Genomic DNA, 18,935 nt, shown 5'->3' with positions numbered 1-18,935 from the left:
ATTTAGTCGGAGGTCGAAAAGTAGGAGGTGAGGGAATACAATGATTGATTGTCTTCTGCTCTAATTTTGAATCTCGCAAAAAAAAAAACCTTTCCATTTGTCTCGTGAAAAATAGCATGCCACTTGCTGCAGATGGATTTTCTAAAAAAGCAATTAAAAGCAAAACTGCTGCTCTTCAAGCCTTATCACGAGCTGTACATTATAGCAGCCATTTAAGCAGATGGCAGACTGGATCGTATCAGCACGTGCTCGTTTGTCATATTCCACTGGCCAAAGTGTCACCTGGAACGGTCTGCCATCTGCCATTATGCATTTTGCTCCACTTAAGTGCCATTTTTCATTTCCAACTATATTAAGCAACTCGCTTTTTCGTGTTCCTTGCTATTTTCCATCACTGTCGCTCCCTGGGAACTATTTTTTTCTTCATTCGGCGACAAGGAATCAAGTTCTCATAGGTCAGCGCCATCATTCAGCCCCTCAAACTGTCACCATTGGACTTTGACGCAGAGTTTTATTTTTTACTCATTTTTAAAGCGTTAGCATTAAGTTAGCCGAGTTTCGTAAGACAATCTATATCTTATAAACGGTATCACGGCTGTACTAAATGGCCATACTAAACCTTAAAAGGCAGCTAACATGTTTTCCAAGCAACAAAAGCTCCCGCCATCAAGATGCCGAGTGTAATTTTAAGCGTGGGCGGAGGTAGTGTGGTTGAGTGTGTGTGTGTGGGGGGGGTATTTTGGCCGCATTTCCCCCGACGAGGGAGCACGAACAGCGGCGAGGCGCGGTGCCAGCGTGTCAAACATTTAAACACGCTTAAATTAGAGGCTGTTTGCCGTCCTCGGCGGCCATTCGTCTTAGTCAACGTTGCTGCGCCTCTCGCAAATTTGTCAGTAAGCGCTTCCACATGCCACCGCCGAGCAGGGGCGGGCCAAAGGACCAGCTTATCGGAGGTTGCCTTGCTCTTCAGTCAGCCTGCAGTTAATTAGCTATCTGCACACACACACACACACACACACACAATAGGCCTGGCCGTCATCAATCACACGCAAGTGTCAGTCGATAAACTGTGAGCAAGACGTTTTTTGGAGACCACAAAAAAAAAAAAAGGTTGTGGGCCAATGACAGACATGGAAAATATGTGGCGGGTGCAAATGACAGGCTGTGTGCAGCGCGGCGCAAAGCCCGACGTTCAACTCACCCTTGCTCTTTCGTGCTATTGTGCGTTGACAGATTGCCGACGCGGCAACTTTCCGCATGGGAGCAACTCCTCGCCTTATTGTGAGTGGACGCAACAAACACGCACACACAATTGGGGGAATTGGAATCCCTCTCGCCTGTTTTTGTTACTCAGGCCAGTGCCATGTCTTGTGTAAAACTAGTGCTTTGGCGCCATCTTGTGACTGAGTAACAGTCGCGGGCCGCTTTCATTAAGACTTGTGTTAATCTTGTTGAGTTTGCACCATCCTGTGTCATATTGCAGGTGTGTGGAATTGACCACTTCACACAACTTCCTTCACATTTCAAATTGGGCCTTCAAGCCGAGCGGCCTCTGCACGGGTCACGAGGAGGGGGGGGCGGGGTTCCTGCCATTGGATCATTAATAAGCTTGACGGGAGCCTGCCAAGTGATAGAAAGGAGTGGAGTGGAGAACAAGTGTTGGAAAACGAGTCGGGCCGCAGGTGGCGCCTCCGGGAGCGAGGCCAGCTCGTGTCAGTCACGCATTGTAAACTGCAACTATTTTCAGCTCAAACGACAAAGCATGAGCAAAAAGGCTTAAGTGCGTCCGTTACACAATTTGCCACAGCGTTGACACAAACACACCACAACACATTTGCACTTCAAGTCAATGAGTACATGGAAATAAACACATTCGCCACAAAATGTGACGAATAGAGAAAAATCCAACCCGTTCCAACTGTGGAGAAAGACATTTTAAATCATGTTGGGCTGAGCTCAGCACAATTAACTCTACAATGACCTTTGAAATTGTACAAATAATTTAATTGCTAAACCTTATTATTATTTTTTTGTCGGAATTCAACACGCAAGTTGGGTTTTTGGGAAATAGTCCCAAGAGAGGTTAAGAAAGTGACAAAAGGCATTTTTAAAATGAAAAAAAAATTCAATCCACATTTTAAAAATGCTGGTGTCATCAAAGTTTTAAAAATCGTTGTGTGTGTGTACAGTGGACCACAAGCATATTTGTGGTTTGGCATTCACAAAATTGTGGACTTATTTTGGAAGCCATCTCCCATTATTCACAAAAAAACCCCTGCTTGTTCACTTTTATTTAAACTCAGTACCACATTTGTCTTTTTTTATGACAACTCCAAGGGATTGTCAATTATTTGCAGATTGTTTCTTTCTCTTGCTCAGTCATGAAGCTTTAAGCATTTCCTTAGATGCCTGCCACAAGATGGTGGCAAATGACTACTTTTGTCTAAAAGTAGCTCTTCAGCTCTCGTCAACAGTTCCTTAACACCAAGTTACCAGCAGATAGGAAACAGAAGACAGCAAATAGGTAAGTCTTTTTTTTTTTTTTTAACGACTGCCTGTATGCTCCCAAATGAATCTGTGAATAGGCAAATATGCAAACACTGCACCACCACTTTGGAGTTCACTCAATTTAGTGAGGTACATGTTCAGGTAAGTTCATTTGGGAGTTGTTTTCTCACCGGTGTGCAAATTCTTAGTTGACAAAACACGAACGTATGTAACATGCAATGGAATTACTGAGCAGGTTTCAAAGTCGCGTGTAAATAAAAAGTAAGCTTCCATCTGCACGAGCTAAAACAGGCGGCCTGTGAGTCCCCCCGAGAGCGTGACAAAATTTGAGAAACAAGCAAAACCTCGGAGGAGCGCTTGTCATAACAACACTTTAGTCGCAAGTGCTCCAAATAGCCATCATCATAAACATTGTATTCTTTTCCATCAATGAAATAAGGCCCTCGGGGGGCCAAGTTTTATTATTACAGATGTGGCCCGAAATGATACAGGACAAAAAATGGCGCGCTTCCGGCTTTTAATGACTTTAATAGCACGTTTAATAAGCCGTTCCTAATATTTTGACCCCTTTCATGTCGTCGCCGCTGTTCAACCCCAAAAATAAACTTGGCAGACACATTTGGACTAGTTTTATGAGTATTTTCAGATTGTAAAAAGATATTGAAGTTGCAAGCAATCAAATCAGTCACAGACAACCCCGTTTCGTTTCGCTTTGCTTTGTTGTCAAATCCTTTCGTCTCCCAAATAATGCACATCCACGCTGTTGAGAGTGATATTATAATTCTTTTTTATTTTTTGAAGTCACGCTTGAAGCTATCTCAAATAAATACACTCATCCATCCCTCTCATGGATCCCGTCCGTCCCTACATAGAAAACTCGTTGGGCCTAAATCTCCTTTATAAACGTGTATATCGCTATATTTTGCATTCGGTTCGCTACTGGTAGCCCAAAGCCGAGGCCGTGGTCAGTCTTTGGCCGTACAAGGCGTACGGGGAGTAATAGGCTCCGGTGGCGGCGGGCATCGGCACGGGGGCTCCCGGGGCAGGCAGGGGGCTCTTGGAGTACGGGTGATAGCGGCTGGCCAGTCCAAGCGGGTGATGCGGGTTCCCTCGCAGGGCGAGCGCCGCGCCGGGGCTGACCGGGCTGCCGCCGGACGGCAAATGCACGTGGCAGGCCATGGCTCCTAACGAGCCCGGGTAGCCTGCGAGCAGCTTCTCCGAGCCGGCCGCGAAGGCCGTGTGAGTCCGCAGGTGGCCCAGCAGCTCCTCGGAGCTGGAGAAGCGCTTGTCACACGCGCCGTTGGCCGACACCCAGTTGCAGACGTGGGGCAGCGGGTCGTTGGGCAGCACGAATCCGTACGGATACAGCGGGTGTCCGCCGAAGGACGGCGCCGACGACGGCACGGCGTGCAGCGGGTGCGCCGAGTACACGAGCGGGTATCCCGACTTGAGGGCCGAGGCGGCGGCGTCATGCGCGCAGTTGGCGCCGGAGGTCACCGACAAATGGCCGGTGCAGTGGTAGCTGAGGCAGTACGGGTCCCGACACAAGCCGGCGGACATGAGCGAGGGAGGGGATGCCCTTGCCATGGGGCTGCTCCCGGCCTTGCTGCACGCTGCAAATTGAGCACTCAGGAGCTGACTGCTGGACTTGGCGTGCTCCAGACTCATGCCCGGCGGCAGGAAGGGCTGCGCGTAACTCGCGTAAGCGCCCGCTAAACTCCCAGGGTAGGAAAGGGGGAAAACCGTGTGGCCGGGCTTGTAGGGGGAAACCGGAGCCACCAGTCCGGAGCCCAGCACCGACGAGGTGACGGATGACGAGTCCGTTGTGACGACCTTTGACCCGGGCGCGATCTCCTGGCTGCCATCGGGGCTAATTCCACTCGTCCTGCCGCTCTCCGGCGACGACGCATTTTTATGGCGCTCGCACTCCTTTTTGTCGTCCTTATCCGCCGCCGGTTTGCCGTCACACGGCAGCGGTGAGGCAGAGGCGCAAGAACTGGGGCTCACGCTCCGGCTGCCGGTCCTGGGCGTGAACGGCGGGCAGGCGGCGCTCGGCACCCGAAAACCGTTCTTATCTCCGCTCAGGATCGACTCCTTCTTGCTGTCCGAAGATGACGCCGACTTGGCATAGGGCTTGAAGCTCGACTTGTCGTCCGCGCCGATGTCGCTGATCTTCAGCGGCCCGGCTTTGCTCTCCTTGTCCCCGCCGCTCGCCACCGAGGAAAGCTTGGAGGAGGCCGGGGGGTCCGGCTTCCCGATCTGGGAGCATGTTTGAGCCAAAAGTGCCAGTGGGCTCTTCTTGGCGTCCAGCTGTGAAGCAGAATACATCGCAGTTACGCGCTGTCGACATATTTAGAGGGGGGGGTCATGCACGAGGGGGGGCACTCACCTCGATGGGGCTTATCGGCGTGGACGGCAGCGGCTGGAGGTACTCCGGGTGGATGATGTGTCCCGCCCGGGCCGTGAGCATTTTTAGCAGCTTAATAGGCAGACGGCCGGCTTGGCGGTTTGGGTCTGCGGGAGAGGAGACGACGGAGTTGTTGGGGGCGGTGGTGCTGCGGTGCGCGTACAGGCGGCTGTCGGGGCTCGGTGCGCCTCTCTCCCCGGGCGAGGAGCGGCTCTCCCACGCTGAATTAGTGCTGTGTCTCAGGACGGTCACCGTGGGCGATGTGATCATGACCCAAAGCTCAAATGCTCAAAGAGAAATGCATGCGTGGCCGGTGCGCGTGTGCTCCGCAAAGCCCTTCAAAATCTGCCGTCAAACCTCCTGCGGACACGCACGGCCAAACCCGAAAGCGTTAAATCCTTATGAACGTGCGTGGACATTCCGTGCCGTGTCGTGTGGTCTCCGCATGTGTCGTCTTCTCCCGTCGGCGTCCTGTGACAGTGTGGTCGCTGGTCCGAGAGCGCGCTCGGATTACAGGAGGAGGAGGAGGAGGAAAGAGGAGGAGGAAGAGTGGCTGGCGCTGGTGCGTCAAAGGAGGAAGGCAGGATCACTCCGCCCCCGCCCACGTCCCCGTGCGCGCTCGTTCGCTCTTGTCCGCGTGGATCGCAGCCTGCAAGAGTTGATCCGAGGTGAAAAGACGAAAGGAAAATGACGTGCAGCATCCCCGCGAGAGTGTCTTTCACGCTCGCGAACCCTTTTAACGCGGTGTTTTCTCGCGTAATTGGCTCTGTGCGCTTGCCCGCACTCTGCATGGGTGGATTTGCGACGACGGCACGCACGTAGATGATCTCATCCAGTGTTTCCGCGACCTTTATTGCACCAAGCCGTAGAAAAAGCGATTGTCTCGTCTCAATAATTTAGAATTAAAATTATGAAGCCAAACAATTTGGATTATATATTGGCTGAAAAGGCGCAAAACCCAACTAGTAGTCTGTCGGACTCAATTGTGGAGATGCCGGCTTAAACTGTTTTTTTACCAGATAGTTTTTGTTCTTTGGGGGCGTGGCCAAATGGAGTCCCCCTTTCTCGACTATAAGAAGTTGACCTTTCACCTTTGTTTACCTCGGTGGTTTTCTGGCATCGTTGTGAGTTAGTTATTACTAGTCTGGAGCCAAATCAGAGCAACTATCAAGTCATCCAGTGCCACTCGAGCTTCCTTTTCTTTCCTTTTCTTCCACTTCCCATGTTGACAAGACAGAGTCTCTTTTTTGGAGCACATATGAGTCATTAAGAAATAACCCACGGCTTGGGGAGCACACCGCTTGTCCGTCTTTCCGTCCATCCGCTTGACGTGTTTTGGCGTGCTTTCTGCTCCCGAATGCAGCCTGGCATCTGTCACTTCTCCGTCCTGCTTGCCAGTTATCTGTCAGCCGTCTGCATTTCTTCTCCTCAGTCACATTCAGGTCACTGCCGCGTGCAAAATCAAAATCGAGAGAAGGGGAAGTGTCGTCTCCGACTTAGCCATCCATCATCTCGGCCTCTGTAATCTTAACGAAAGATGAACGCGAGGACGTCGCTCGCCATCTTGACTACATTTCTTTTCTCTGTGGTTCTTGAGGAAAAAAAAGCTACCTTTAAATTTGCACGGACCAGTAGATCAGGGGTGTCAAACTCGTTTTTTTTCGCGGGCTGCATTGTAGTCTTTCGGAGGGCCATTATGACTGTCAACCCAAATAAATGTATGAGCACCTCATATTATATACAGTAAAAGCTACAAAACAAACTGACAAATAATTCGTTTTCAAATCAGACGAGTAAAAACTGGTCAAATATTCAAAAAAACAGATATTATTAAAAGTGAAGACAATTTGCAATTCTAGTCATGACACACAAATCTGATGCACAATTTGTCTTCGCGGGCCACATAAAATAATGTGGCGGGCCGTATCTGGCCCCCGGGCCTTGAGTTTGACACCTGTGCAATAGATGAGTAGATTGGCCGAAAGAATTGTTTTGGACTACTACAGGTACGTTCCCAATCTGAAAAAAGCTGTTCAAAATGGAACATCTGGACTAAATGAAGAGCCTCAGTCAAAATCCAAAATGACACTCTTTACAATGTTTTATAAAAATGTCTTGCGGTTGCCGTTCATCCTGAAATCTTCCATTTCTCCAATTCCCCCCTTTGAAAGGAGAGCCACTTATCTTATTACTCAATAGCCTATAAATGTCTTGCTGATCAGGCAAAAGCTAAACAGATGCAAGTGTTTTTTGATTGATGACGCCGCCGCTGTTTTCGGCAACGGCCTGTCAGCCGCTGACACGCCGGCTTGACTTATTAGGACAGGGAAGGGCGACCATAAATTCCCAGAGTCAGCCAAAAACTCTTTTATTGTGGCCCTGATGGATGGGCCGCCGAGGCGCGCCGCACCAAATTCCCGGCTCGCTCCCTAAATGGCTGCACATTTTTCCACCCCGCTGTCGTCGTAATTCATGACTTTTAAACAGAAAGCCCCCAAATCTCCCGCTTGTATTTCACCCAGGCGGGACACGTTTATGGACGGGTCGCACCCCTCCGCCAACACGGCAGCTTCAAAGTCGGACGTCGGCGGGCGACGTCATCGGGTCTCAAAAGATTTGAGCAATTTGGATGTGCGACGCTTCCTCAGCTTTACTTGGGCTTTGTGTGCTTCCTGTTCCTTGCAAATCAATGTTACCTCCGAAGCGGCCACTAGAGGCGCCTTTTTGCAAAAGTAGAAAGAAGCCAATAAAAATCTCCGGTCGTCTGCATTTGCACGCGAGCTCCAATTCCTTCCCCGCTGCGTCGACGTGAGAGCTCTCGTGCCACGTCAAGGCAGAGGCGGGCCGATTGGACGTGACGGCTAAAAAGGCCAGATGACGGCTGCAAGGTGCTATTGTTTTGTGCCGCTCTCCCGCCCCCCTCGGCTTCTTAAAATGGCCGCCCGCCCGCCCGCCATCCAGGCGACGGTGATTGCTCCTGTTTAATTGATTGGCCTTGCACCGAGGCCTGTCACATTAATAATGCTTAAGTACGGCCCCAGCGTGTCGCCCGCAGCGGCGCGTCTGCGGGGAAATTAACGGCCTTAACTAACTGCCGTCTGCCAGCCAAGACCGGCCTTTTATACTCCAAAGCGTCGTCGCGCCACTTCCGCTCTCCAGCGCTCCTTGTTAGTTGTACACCAAATACGTGGCTGGCATTTCCTGCATTCTGAATTTGACCTTTCACTTTCGATAGCTCTCAACGTGTCTGGAAGCGGATCTCATTAGGATCTGACGTGCCGGAGCCAAGCGCTGACAAGTAAATGGTGTCGAGTGAATAAGATCCAGATTAGCGGCAAGTTGACGGAGGCAGCCCGCACGAGACACGCTGCGATATTTCCGCCGCTGAATGACACTTTGAAATTGCTCCCATCACCTCGGTAGCTGCGCTAATGCACCTTGAACCAAAGTGCGGGAATTAGAGCGGCGAGACGTCCTTCAAGGAAATATGACAAGAAAATAGACTCGCTTTTTGCTTTGAAGGCCGACGGGCTGGCGGGGTCGGGCGCTACCCCCCCCTAAAGAAACTGGCGCAGAGTAAGAAGTTGTCGGCTCACGTTACCAGCGCGATGCGCTTAAGGACGGGACGTTTGGGATACTTAGAAGTCAGCGTACGCCGCCCTCCTCTTCTCGCACGGGCCAAGTTGAGGTGGCGGAAATCTAAGATGGCGGCAACGCTTGAAGGCTCTTTTTCCACGTCGTCTCCTCGATTAGTCAAAGCTGGTCAGGAGCGGTTGAAGTCGAAACCCGCCCAGATTAAGCGTTGGCTGTCGGACGCTCGTATCAGGCAGGTGAGGATGTCATGCTGTACGCACGTGTTAGCTTCAGCCCGTCGTCCCGCCGCCGCTGCCGCCGCCGCCGCCGCCGCCGCTGCCGCCGCCGCTGCCGCCGCCCGACACCTGCCACATTAAGAACTTTGCGCAAACTTTGTCAAGTCACTCAAGGATTAGCGAGGCGCGTCCCAAATGGATGTTTTGTTTGTTTGCAACGCGGTCCGTTTCGTTGTTTGCCGGTCTCACTGATAACATAGCCGAGGTAATCTTTGATCCCTCCGATTTAATTTCCGGCGGGGGAAAATGTGCAGGTAGCGTGTTTTGACACCCGGGGGCCGGGATGAGCGTCTGTGATGGGCAGATTATTTCCCGTAAAGCGGGGCCTCCGCGCCCATTTTGTCACATTTCACAAGCGGGATTAGGGATTCCAGCCGGTATTAGCGTCAGGCAGCCGTTCGACACTTACCGCTTCATTGTCGACTTAGTGATCAAATGCTCGCTCTGACGGCTCCTCGGCTCGTCGCCCCAAATGCGTTGTCAAATTGCACTCTTCTTCAAAAACCAGACAGAGGCCTTCTTCCTAAAAAGTCGATTTCAGATGATGGTGAGACACTCAAACACACCATAGCCTGAATAGCTGGCTGTAAATCAGCGCAGCCACTTGATATAACGGTAACGTTTCTGCCCCTCGGCCGCAGTAAATAAATAGCCCCTTCGTTGCGGCGCTGTACATTGATCAGTGGAGAAAAATCTGTCGGCCGCCTTCAATACGCACGATCAAGAACGTCTGCTGCCATATCGCCAGCTTTACGAGACCATTACTACTTTTTATCCCTCAGCCCTGCTAATGGCTTTCAATAGTCTATTTGATTTATGGCTTTTCAAGTTTCGGTTCGATGCAGACAAAAAAATAAATACATCGACGCAGACTTTTTTTCCAAGCCATTTTGCATATGGCAATAATAAATTAAAATTGTTAATTCTTTGCGTTGATCTTTTTCCCTTCCTTTTTATCAATCCCACGTTTGAGATGACTTTCCCATTTACAGAGCGCTGCTGCGTGAAGCCAACACGGTATATATTCGATATTTAGCGGATGAACCCGCAGGAAGGAATGTTTCATTTCCAGTGGATTGGCAAAGGATCAGCGAGCGGCTTGTATCTCCGTTGGCTTTTCTTTGACCTCGGTTTTTGAATGTACAGCCCAGCGAGCTTTAAATTCTTCGGACAGTGACTTAATCTGTCTCGGATCTTCCGTAAAGCTGATTTTATTAGCTCATACACGAAGACGATCGGTGCGGAATTAGGCTCGGAAAATATACCGGCGTGTCCGTTTAACTCCATTCAGATGTCCGCGCAGAAGATGATGGAAGTCAAATATATCTCGCCAGTGGCTTGTATTATTTTGTATCATTTTAATATTTTTAGCGGGCGTAACCCTTTGCACAAAATCAATGGCAGCCTTTGGTGTTGTCGTGCCGGCGGCGTTGGAGGTGAAGTGCGGGGGAGCACATGTCTGACACCTCCTGACTATTTCATGAGACCGCGTTTGAAGTTTTTAAAACCCCCGTGGAGGATTCTTGGGGCGATGAATCTAAAAAAAAAAAGGAAGGGGGGGGGGCGAGAGGCGCGGCTTTAGAGCTCAAGCGTATTAATCGCGAGCACGGACCGTTACGCCGTTTGATGAGCAAAGTCCAATGAGTCGATTTCACCCCTAGTAAAGTCGTTTTCCCCTCCGTGCAGATCTGACACTTTTTCTAATTCAAGGCAAAGTAACGGCATGTGTTTTCTCTTAGCATTATCCTCATAAGCCCCCTTTTAAGTCTTCCTTGTCTTTGGGCTTACGCAAAGAAGAAGAAGAAGAGAAAGAGCGTGACCTCAAAGCGTCTTTTGTTGAGCACGATTCATGTGATGGGGAGAAAGGGGGGGCATTGTGAGCGATGGGGTGTGGAAGCTTGAAGGGTGAAGCAGTGCCGGTGGTCCCCTAATTTGGAAAAGTATAGCTAGAACAGCCCAATTTTATTACAATAAATACGATATTAGAAAGAAAGATGTGTGTCGTGTCGATCTCGTACCTCCGTTAGCGGACAAAGACCCCGCAGTCGCTTGTTAGGCGGCCCGTATGAAGAAAAAAGAAAAAAAAACAACAACGCGAAGGCCAGATGATTTTGTCCATCCCGGCCGCCTTTGACAGTCGTCGTAAATTTGATTTAGATGGCGAGCGGGGCCAGTTGGATGTTCAGCTTTCCAAGGCATAAATCGGGGCCGTCCCACTTCCTCAAGGGCCAGAAATATGGAAGGATGCTATGACATTCTTCAACTTGAATTTATTGCGCACGCTGACACCAATCCGTCAAGCAGTTACAAATTGTTTTTATACGTATAGAGTGGTGCCTTGCACCTTTCATTCGGTTGGTGTGCGTGTGAGCGTTTTGCTGTGAGCTGTGGCCTAAAGCTGTTTGGAAAAGGAGCCATTCGAAGGTTTTTATTTCCGCTCGTTAATTGCAGTTGTCTTCTCTCTTTGCCTTCTTCACGTACGTACATTTCAATCAAGAGTTTGCAGTGATGTAACGCAAACATAATGGCAGTCATAATGGCAGCAATTACTTGACCGGAGCCAAGTGGGCCGCCATTGATTTTTATTTTTTTTGCGCTCTGCTCTGTCTCTCTCTCTCTCTCTTCCTCGAGCCGTGCCACAGAGGACAGTGGGAAATATTTGACATGTCGAAGCGTCCAGGGCCAGAAGTAGGATTAATGGCCGCCTGCCTGCCTTGAAGGTCCTCTGGCGGTAATTGCAAGCAGAATCGGAGTCTGTGATCTCAGCGGCGCTCTGGCACATGCCAAAACAGGCCGGCCTTTGACAGATTGCCTTCCCTTCAGAAATAACTTAAGCACATTTGTTCTCTGAAATGAGGTATGGCCGCGCCTCCCTCGCCGCAAAACGGGAGCGACGGCATCTTTCGAGCGCATTCCGCTCCCACATCTGCGTTTGTCGGCCACGTGGACCCAAATAGGACACGTCTCATTGCAAACCTACGATGTCATTTTGGCAGTTGTCATATATTTTTTTCCATCCGTAGCATTGATGCATTTTGTTATTTTTCCTCGGCATTAGTATCGTAGCAGCTATCGCACGCTCGCTCACTTTCTCGCAATAACCGGCTAACCTTAGCTCCTCCTCCAAACATGTTGTTGTCGCTGCGGAGCAACGTCAGCCATCTCTCGGGGGGCCCTCTCCGTTCGGGGCCCGGCCAGGCCCGAGGCAACCGCCTTCTCCGCCTGCCTTGTTGCGGCGTGTGCGTGTGCGTTCCAAGTATTAATTTGTGTAGCGCCACCCCGTTTAATTGGTCTTAATCTGAAGTGAGCGGCTTTGATCTGCCTGACAGTTTGACTGCATTAGCGCCGGCGCGGGGGCTAATCCCCGCCGTAGCTTGTTCTGGCGGCTCAGCCAGAGGCCTGTCCAAGCATAATATGTCAGCTGAGGGGATAAGCCGTCATCAAACAAGCGCGTCTAAGCTTCTGGAACACGAGAGTTGAAGGGCCGCTGTCACGCTGCGCCGACGCCACAACAACCGCAGAGACGTTGCGCCGCCGCCGCCAACGCCACCGCCAACGCCGCCAGGCTCGTCGGGCACCAACAAATTCAAAGTGAATGAAAATTAAAAGTTATATTTTACAACCTAGCGCCGACATATTTTCATTGCTGTGAAATCATTAACGGCGATGAATGGCATCTGAATGCATTTGTCCAGCCTCGCTTATTCTTGCATAAGTGCAACCGGCTGACAGCTGGAGCATTAGCACGACGGCCGTTAAGAGGTGTTCGACATTTGCGGGGAAAGCATATGAAAAATGACAAGCTCCCGGCGCTGACACCACATTCATTAAGACGCCTCGTTTTGCCCTCGCAAGGTGCCTCACAACGACGTTAGCATGACATTTTGAATATCTGGATTTTTGGCTTTCCTTATCCCTGTTGCTATTTTTCCACAAATGTTTGTCTTTTGGTCTTAACAAGGTGCCTCTTAATTAAACGTGCAAATTCCCCCAAGAATGCACCCCGTGAACGGCTCCCAGCTGGGGTCCGACGGCTTTTGCGCCGATGATGGCGGCGTAACGGCCTCCGCGCCGGCACTCCGACTTACTTATGTAGATAAATGCGGCGCCATTTATCATCAGCGCCTATTCATAAATAGCCAATAAGTCATCGCCGCTTCCATGCGAGAAGATTAGACCTTGGGAATGTGACTTAAGCACTGCGAGTGCTCGAGTGTAGTGGGGGGTGAGTGATGACACACAAAGCCGCCGCCGCGTTTGCTCATTATGTCTTTTTCTACATGTCATTTGCCTGCCCAGCTGCCATCTCCATATGAAAATCACTGGGGAAGCTTTTTTATTTGATTTTTTTTTTCCCAGCCGGTACATGTTTTTTTTATTTTTTTTATTCCGGGCTGGGTGGAAGCCACAAAGGTGCAGAGACTGATGAGAAGGGATGATATATGTTGCCTGCGCCTGTGTCCCGGCTCTCCTCTGGCCCCTTGTCATTAATCAGCGCCATTAGACTGCACTCGCTCGCTCTCACCCTCGCCTTCCACTGCCGCAGCCTCCCTTTTGTCTCACATATAGGGAAAAGGCCGCAAGCTAAAGGCTAAGATAAAAACAGCAACAGGTTATTACAGGGACCCCTAACTTGAATTTCACGCTACAAATCCATATGCAACATTACAATATTGTTATTGTACCTAAAGTTAAATACATCTGAACTGCAAATGTACTCAAAGGGATGATCTGATTATGCTCCGTTTCAACATGAATAACTGCTTGAAGGCCTTCCAGGGACTTTTCTTTCCCATGCCGGGCTTCCATTTGATCTTAAACCAATGAGCATTGTTTTAATTTCAAGCTGTTATCATCCATGTTGTCACTAATCAGTGCAGTGGTTAAAAGCGCCCCAACACACACGCACACACACACACACACACACACACACACACACACACACACACACACACACACACACACACACACACACACACACACACACACTCCCCCCCCTCCCTCCCCCCATCATCATCATCATCCGTGTCGAGAGGTCTGATCGGACGATAGCGCGTGAAAGCGATTCGCACGGCTTCATTCCGAGGGGCTTTGCGTGTTTGATTTGCATAACTAGAGAAAATGATATTAGATGGGCACATTGATTTAATTTGGTTGGGGCGCGCTGTTAATTACGCTATCGTAAAAGTGTCACGGCTTTATTGCCTCGGTTCAGAACGGGCGCTGGGAGGGGGGGGCTTGGTGCTTTACTGTCGTTGGCCGGCTGCGGCGAGGTTATCCAGATTATATTGTCAGGCGTAATTTTTACATTAGCGGGTCATCGTAAAAACCAAATCGGAGCGGTGCTTTGAAGGATTAGCCCGGGCTGACTTTGTTCTTGTATCGCGAGTCGCGAGTGTTTTCCATCTGCCCTCCGTGCTGACATCTTGATTTATATTCGGCTTTTAGCGGGACTACGTGTTAGACATCATTCCGAAGAGCAACTCGTGCTTTCATCTTGATGGGGAACACATGGCCTCCGTGGGCCCTGACTTGCAGTTATAGGCGCACCCATAGAGCAGGCCAGCGTTAGCACGCGCGGCTTCATTGTTAGCCTCGGTGTTAGCATTCGGTGCTCTTGATTTGTTTTGACGCGCCATTTGATGCTCAGACTCTCTGTCTTTTCAAAGATTTGCTTCGAAGACTCGGCGGTAGTGCTATCGCTTTTCCATCTATGCGGTAATTGTGAGTGGAAGGATGTAAAGTAGATGACGTCGCCGTCCGCCATCTGAATTTGGATCTTTACAAATGAATTGGCCCAGGCGCACTTCATCGAAATGAGCCAGCCAGCTTGGCCCAGTCTTTCAGCAAAGTGAGGCGGGCCTGTCCGGACTTTGGTCTTCTCTTTGTCCCGGGCAGTACAAAGCAGTGCATAATGTGCAATCTGATAAGTGTTGCGCCGCGCCGCCACCTCCGCCCGACGTCCTATACATCAGCGGCCAGATCCTCTGGGCCGTGCAGCCGGGGACGTTTGTGGAAGATGTTGATGAATTGGACCGCCTGGGTGAGGAACTCCGGGGCCCGGCCGCCATGGCACGTGACGCACATTAAGATTAAGCGGCGCTGTCTGCTCGCGAAGAAGAAGAAAGAGGAAGAAGAAGACAGCTGCGGCGGGTTGGGAGGCAAGATGGACGGCCAAAGATAACCCTCGCTAACTTCTGCTGAAGATCAAAACTTTGCCTCTCGTCTGTGCTCAATTTGCGCTTCAGAATGAGGGACGAGGCCGAGCAGATGCTGGGAAACAACGTTGACGTGATGTCATAACTCAGATCGCTTGTGTGTATCCTAAATCCTTTTTCCCGTTTAAATGAATGGAATCTGTTCAAGCCGCCCCCCCAAAATTATTATTGTAAAACGAGTTGACTGTTGATTATATTTCAGGGCGTGCGCGCCACTTCAGCAAATGTTCTTTCCGCTGCTGCCTTTGCATGTTTGCCGTCGCCTCCATGTATGTCGCTGTCGGCCCGTGATGGATGAACATCATCACGCAAAGAGTAAAAGCTGTTCGGCCCGTAAAGACGGCGCCGGCATGTTGGAACTTTGTCGCTTTAAATTTTCCTTCCCACCTGTGCTCTGAATATGCTAATGCTACGCTACCCGCCCCCGCCCCTGCCCCTTGGAGAGAACCTCTTGGGATGATATATTCGGCATGCGTGTACGTGGCGCTCGGCTGACAGTGACATATTAGTCGGGGCGTCTCTCGCAATCGGGATAACTTCAAATTTGCCACCTTGTTAGCTTTTGATTTATGTGATACCTTTTCACCCCCTCCCCACCCGCCGAAGTAATTGGCCGGGGCCTGTTGTAGGGAATAATCAGCCTGTGTGCAGAAACAAATGTAGCTCTGATGCTAATGAGGCAGCACGGCTGACAGTTATTAATGATCGCTATGATAAAGAGCAGAATTGAGTTGTGCTGCGCAAATGGATTTGACATAGATGCGCGTGAAAATAATCAAGTTATGCACTGCCGGGGAAACAATCCCAACAATTGATGAGTTTATTGGCTCGGCATATGCTCGCCGGCAAAGTCCGCTGACCTCGAAGCCGAAGCCAGCCAACGCGTGAAAAGAAATGCCCACTCTTTGCTAACCAGTTGTACCTTGACACGCAAGTGTCCGATTGACGAAATGCCCGATTTGCCACCGTTGCTGATGCAACAAAACGCAAATGGCGGTGGTCGCCACTCACTTGCCATTTCATCTCTTTGCCGCGACACCCTCCTGTCAAAACTCCCCGTCTTTGTTTGCCCACTCGAGAAGAAAAAAAAAATCTCACAGCCGCTTGCTGTCACTGTGTCCACTGAAGACCTGCCCCCCCGACCTGCACCCCCCCTCCCATCCAGCCAACCGTTTGGACGGTCACAACAAATTAAAGGCAAGGCAAGGCGCCGCTCGGGTGTCGCGGCCTATTAGGCTGACGCAAACGCCCAGCGTCTTTGTCAGCTATTATTTCAATACACGAGCACGTCGGGGCTGCTTTGGAGTCTTGGCCTCCACCTGCTGCTGCTTCTGTTGCTGGCACGACGTAGTCAGCGCGCTTGTGCGGCCTGTTCCCCCCACTTGAAGCCAATTAACATGTTTTAGGGAACCGTAAATCTTTAATGAGTGCTTGTGAAATTCACGGGAAAGGCCCAAATTCCACACGCTGGTCGTGTGCCCGTGTCAACATTTTCATTGTTTCTTTCTGGGTGAGATGCCGGTCACACACTAACATTACAAGCATCCCATTTTAGGAATTTGTTTAAGTTAAGTAAAGGCAAAATCCAAGTAAAAGCAAAAGAGCATGAAAGGATGGAGGCTTTGCAGTGCAATGTGGTGCAAAAGGCCCTCGTTGACAGGGATTATTATTTATTTGTCACGCCGGCTGTAATAAGCTGTAGATACAGCGGCGGAAGGGCGGCTGATTTATTGCCGTGTCCAAACGCTGGCGGCGGAGCGTGCGGGATGAATACCGCACTGTCACTTCTGTCCATCCGTCAGCGTCGCCGCCCTGCTGAAAAAACGAAGCAAAACAAAACACCTCCCAACTGTGTCTCTCATGTCGCCATAGGTAAACAACCTTTCGTTATTCCCCGACATTCTTCACTCCTTGGGCTGTCGGCGTGCATTACTGCAATCAATGAGCTTGTGTTTGGCGTTAGCGATGAGCTAAGTTAGCCAAAAGCAACTCTTTGCAAAATTATTATATATATTATCCAACAAAATAGCTCCGTGTCCTATTCTGTGTTTTGATGAACTTATTTCCTTTATGGCCACAAGTCTCCGCTGCGTTCGGTGCACGTAATCTCGTTAAAAGTCGTCACGGATTTAGGATTATGTTATTGAATTGTCACATAAGTGGATCAAGTTTCCCGGGCCGCGGTGGATATTGTTAAGAAGCAGGCGCCTTTCCTTGCAAATATTTTGGGCTATTTTCGCCATCGTACTTAAAGAAATGAACGTTTGGGAATTGCTCGTCTAAATATTAGGGAACAAAAGCTGAAGCAAAAATGCTAGGACCAGCTGTATTTCCTCGCTCTCGGCCGTGGGCTTTGTTTGGCAGAGCCTTCCCGCAATCTTGCCTTCAAAGCCCTCCGACGTCATCTCTGGCAACCTCCTCCGCCATCTTTCTTCTTTAAAGGCTTCCCCTTGCAAATTGTTATTTACGATCTTTTGTTTGTTCTCGGGGGCGTCGCGGCTAACAATACGGCTAATGGCCGTCGTTTGTTATTAGCTGACGGGAGCGCTGAAGCGAGAAGACTCGTTTGGGGCTTTAGGAGAGCCTTGACGGGGGACCATTTATAAGCTGATCGTTGCCAAAATGTCCTGGTCGTTAATAAGCCCCCCATCAGCGTCTCATTTGTGTTCCCTGCTGTTAAATTTTAAAAAATACATTTGACGTCAGGGGCTTCCCTGTCAGCGGAGGTGGGGGCGACTCTCGTATGCGATTGCCGTCGCCAAGATGAAGTCGGCGCTGACAAAGTGCGCCCGCCCATTGATGGATGGACAAAGCCGGGAAGTGGATGCGAGAATCCACGGGGCCGAGGCTCGGCAACTTACTGCCGACAAACACCATGAAAGACAGAGAGGAATTACCTGCCCGGCCGTTCGGGCAAGACAAATCCCACAGCAATTTTCTTACTGCTAAGCGAGCACTTTTTGTTGAATTCTTTGCGTCGCACCTTCCCTTGTTTAATTTGGCACTCCACTCGGGAAAAATGAGATGAGAATGATCACACGGCGAGCCATTTTCAAATTGGTTAGTGATAGGCTTCACCTTGCCACCTTGGATAGCGCTCGTGTTTGCTTCATGGTTAGCACTCAGCTAGCATGGTTAGCCATAGCCAATAAACGCCCGGGCCCTCTCATAAAAGCCGCAGGGACCGAGGCAGTTCCTGCCTGGGGGGAGTCAATGTATTCTGTAAACACACGAGCAGCAAAGTAAAAGAATCTCTCATAAATCTTGGGATGTAGCCGCATCATTTCCTTCAACTGACCTTGGCCAGGCTAGGGGGGGTGTGGGGGGGGGGCGCCAAGAAGCCTCACATGATGTATGGGCCAAGGGAGCACGCTCGGCCATGAATCATGAGCACTGCGCTATGAAGATTTCCAACATCTGAACTCTCCTGGCTGTGACTCATTATTCAGCCACTGTCGCGCTTGACCTTTTTAACTTTGGAGGCCGAGAGTTAGGAAACACAGCATTCCGCTAACTCATCTTGAAGGCCCTTTTGGTATTTCCTTGGTTCTTCTTATTCTCGGGCCCACTAAACCACCATTTTTGTTTGTTGGTGAACCTCTTTTTTTTTTTTGGAGATATATTTTTGCCTAACAACTTGGCACCTCTTCTCCCTCTTGCTGTCTAGAAATATAATGCAATGTCATTTTGTCTCATCAAAGTCTCCTAGCTTAATGCTAACATACAATGGGAAATGCCATGGAGTGAATTAGCTTCGATGTTACGGTGCTCATACACGCACCATGCTAATCAATTGGGACGGTGCCGTGTAGTGTAAAAGCTGCGTATGTATTTTGCAGTATTCCGTTTCTCTCGCCCGCGCCCGCTTATCAACAAAGCGTGAAGCAATCAATGAGGATAATCTATCTGGAAGCCCGTCGATACGGCAATGAC

General features: G+C 50.0%; 2 protein-coding genes across 4 annotated transcripts in view; one reads left to right on the top strand and one right to left on the bottom strand.

The window, feature by feature from the left end:
- Positions 1–18,935, top strand: part of dbf4b (DBF4 zinc finger B) — a 49,444-nt gene that overhangs the window by 6,553 nt on the left and 23,956 nt on the right. For 2 of the 3 annotated variants that reach the window (XM_037278138.1, XM_037278135.1), the window contains exon 1: positions 2,340–2,524. The gene's annotated coding sequence lies outside the window, so the exon portion shown is untranslated. Of the gene's footprint in view, positions 1–1,233; positions 1,282–2,339; positions 2,525–18,935 lie in introns of those variants that run through there. The other variant, XM_037278136.1, reaches the window with a different exon arrangement.
- On the bottom strand, positions 3,272–5,487 carry LOC119138268 (zinc finger protein 503-like). Its single transcript, XM_037278238.1, has 2 exons — positions 4,898–5,487; positions 3,272–4,818 (listed from the first exon to the last, which is right to left on the bottom strand). Exons 1-2 carry the CDS (start codon positions 5,183–5,185, stop codon positions 3,445–3,447), a joined length of 1,662 nt encoding a protein of 553 aa, XP_037134133.1. The 5' UTR covers positions 5,186–5,487; the 3' UTR covers positions 3,272–3,444.

Source organism: Syngnathus acus, chromosome 19, assembly GCF_901709675.1.
Source record: "Syngnathus acus chromosome 19, fSynAcu1.2, whole genome shotgun sequence".
Lineage (NCBI taxonomy): Eukaryota > Metazoa > Chordata > Actinopteri > Syngnathiformes > Syngnathidae > Syngnathus > Syngnathus acus.
Note: the sequence above shows the minus strand (reverse complement) of the source record. Positions and strands in the feature narration are given on the sequence as shown.

Excerpts from the sequence above, each read along its gene's own strand:
- LOC119138268 (XM_037278238.1), bottom strand. The coding sequence starts at position 5,185 with ATGATCACATCGCCCACGGTGACCGTCCTGAGACACAGCACTAATTCA. Across the intron at positions 4,819-4,897 it reads CGCCGATAAGCCCCATCGAG|CTGGACGCCAAGAAGAGCCC; the intron begins GTGAGTGCCCCC and ends TCTGCTTCACAG.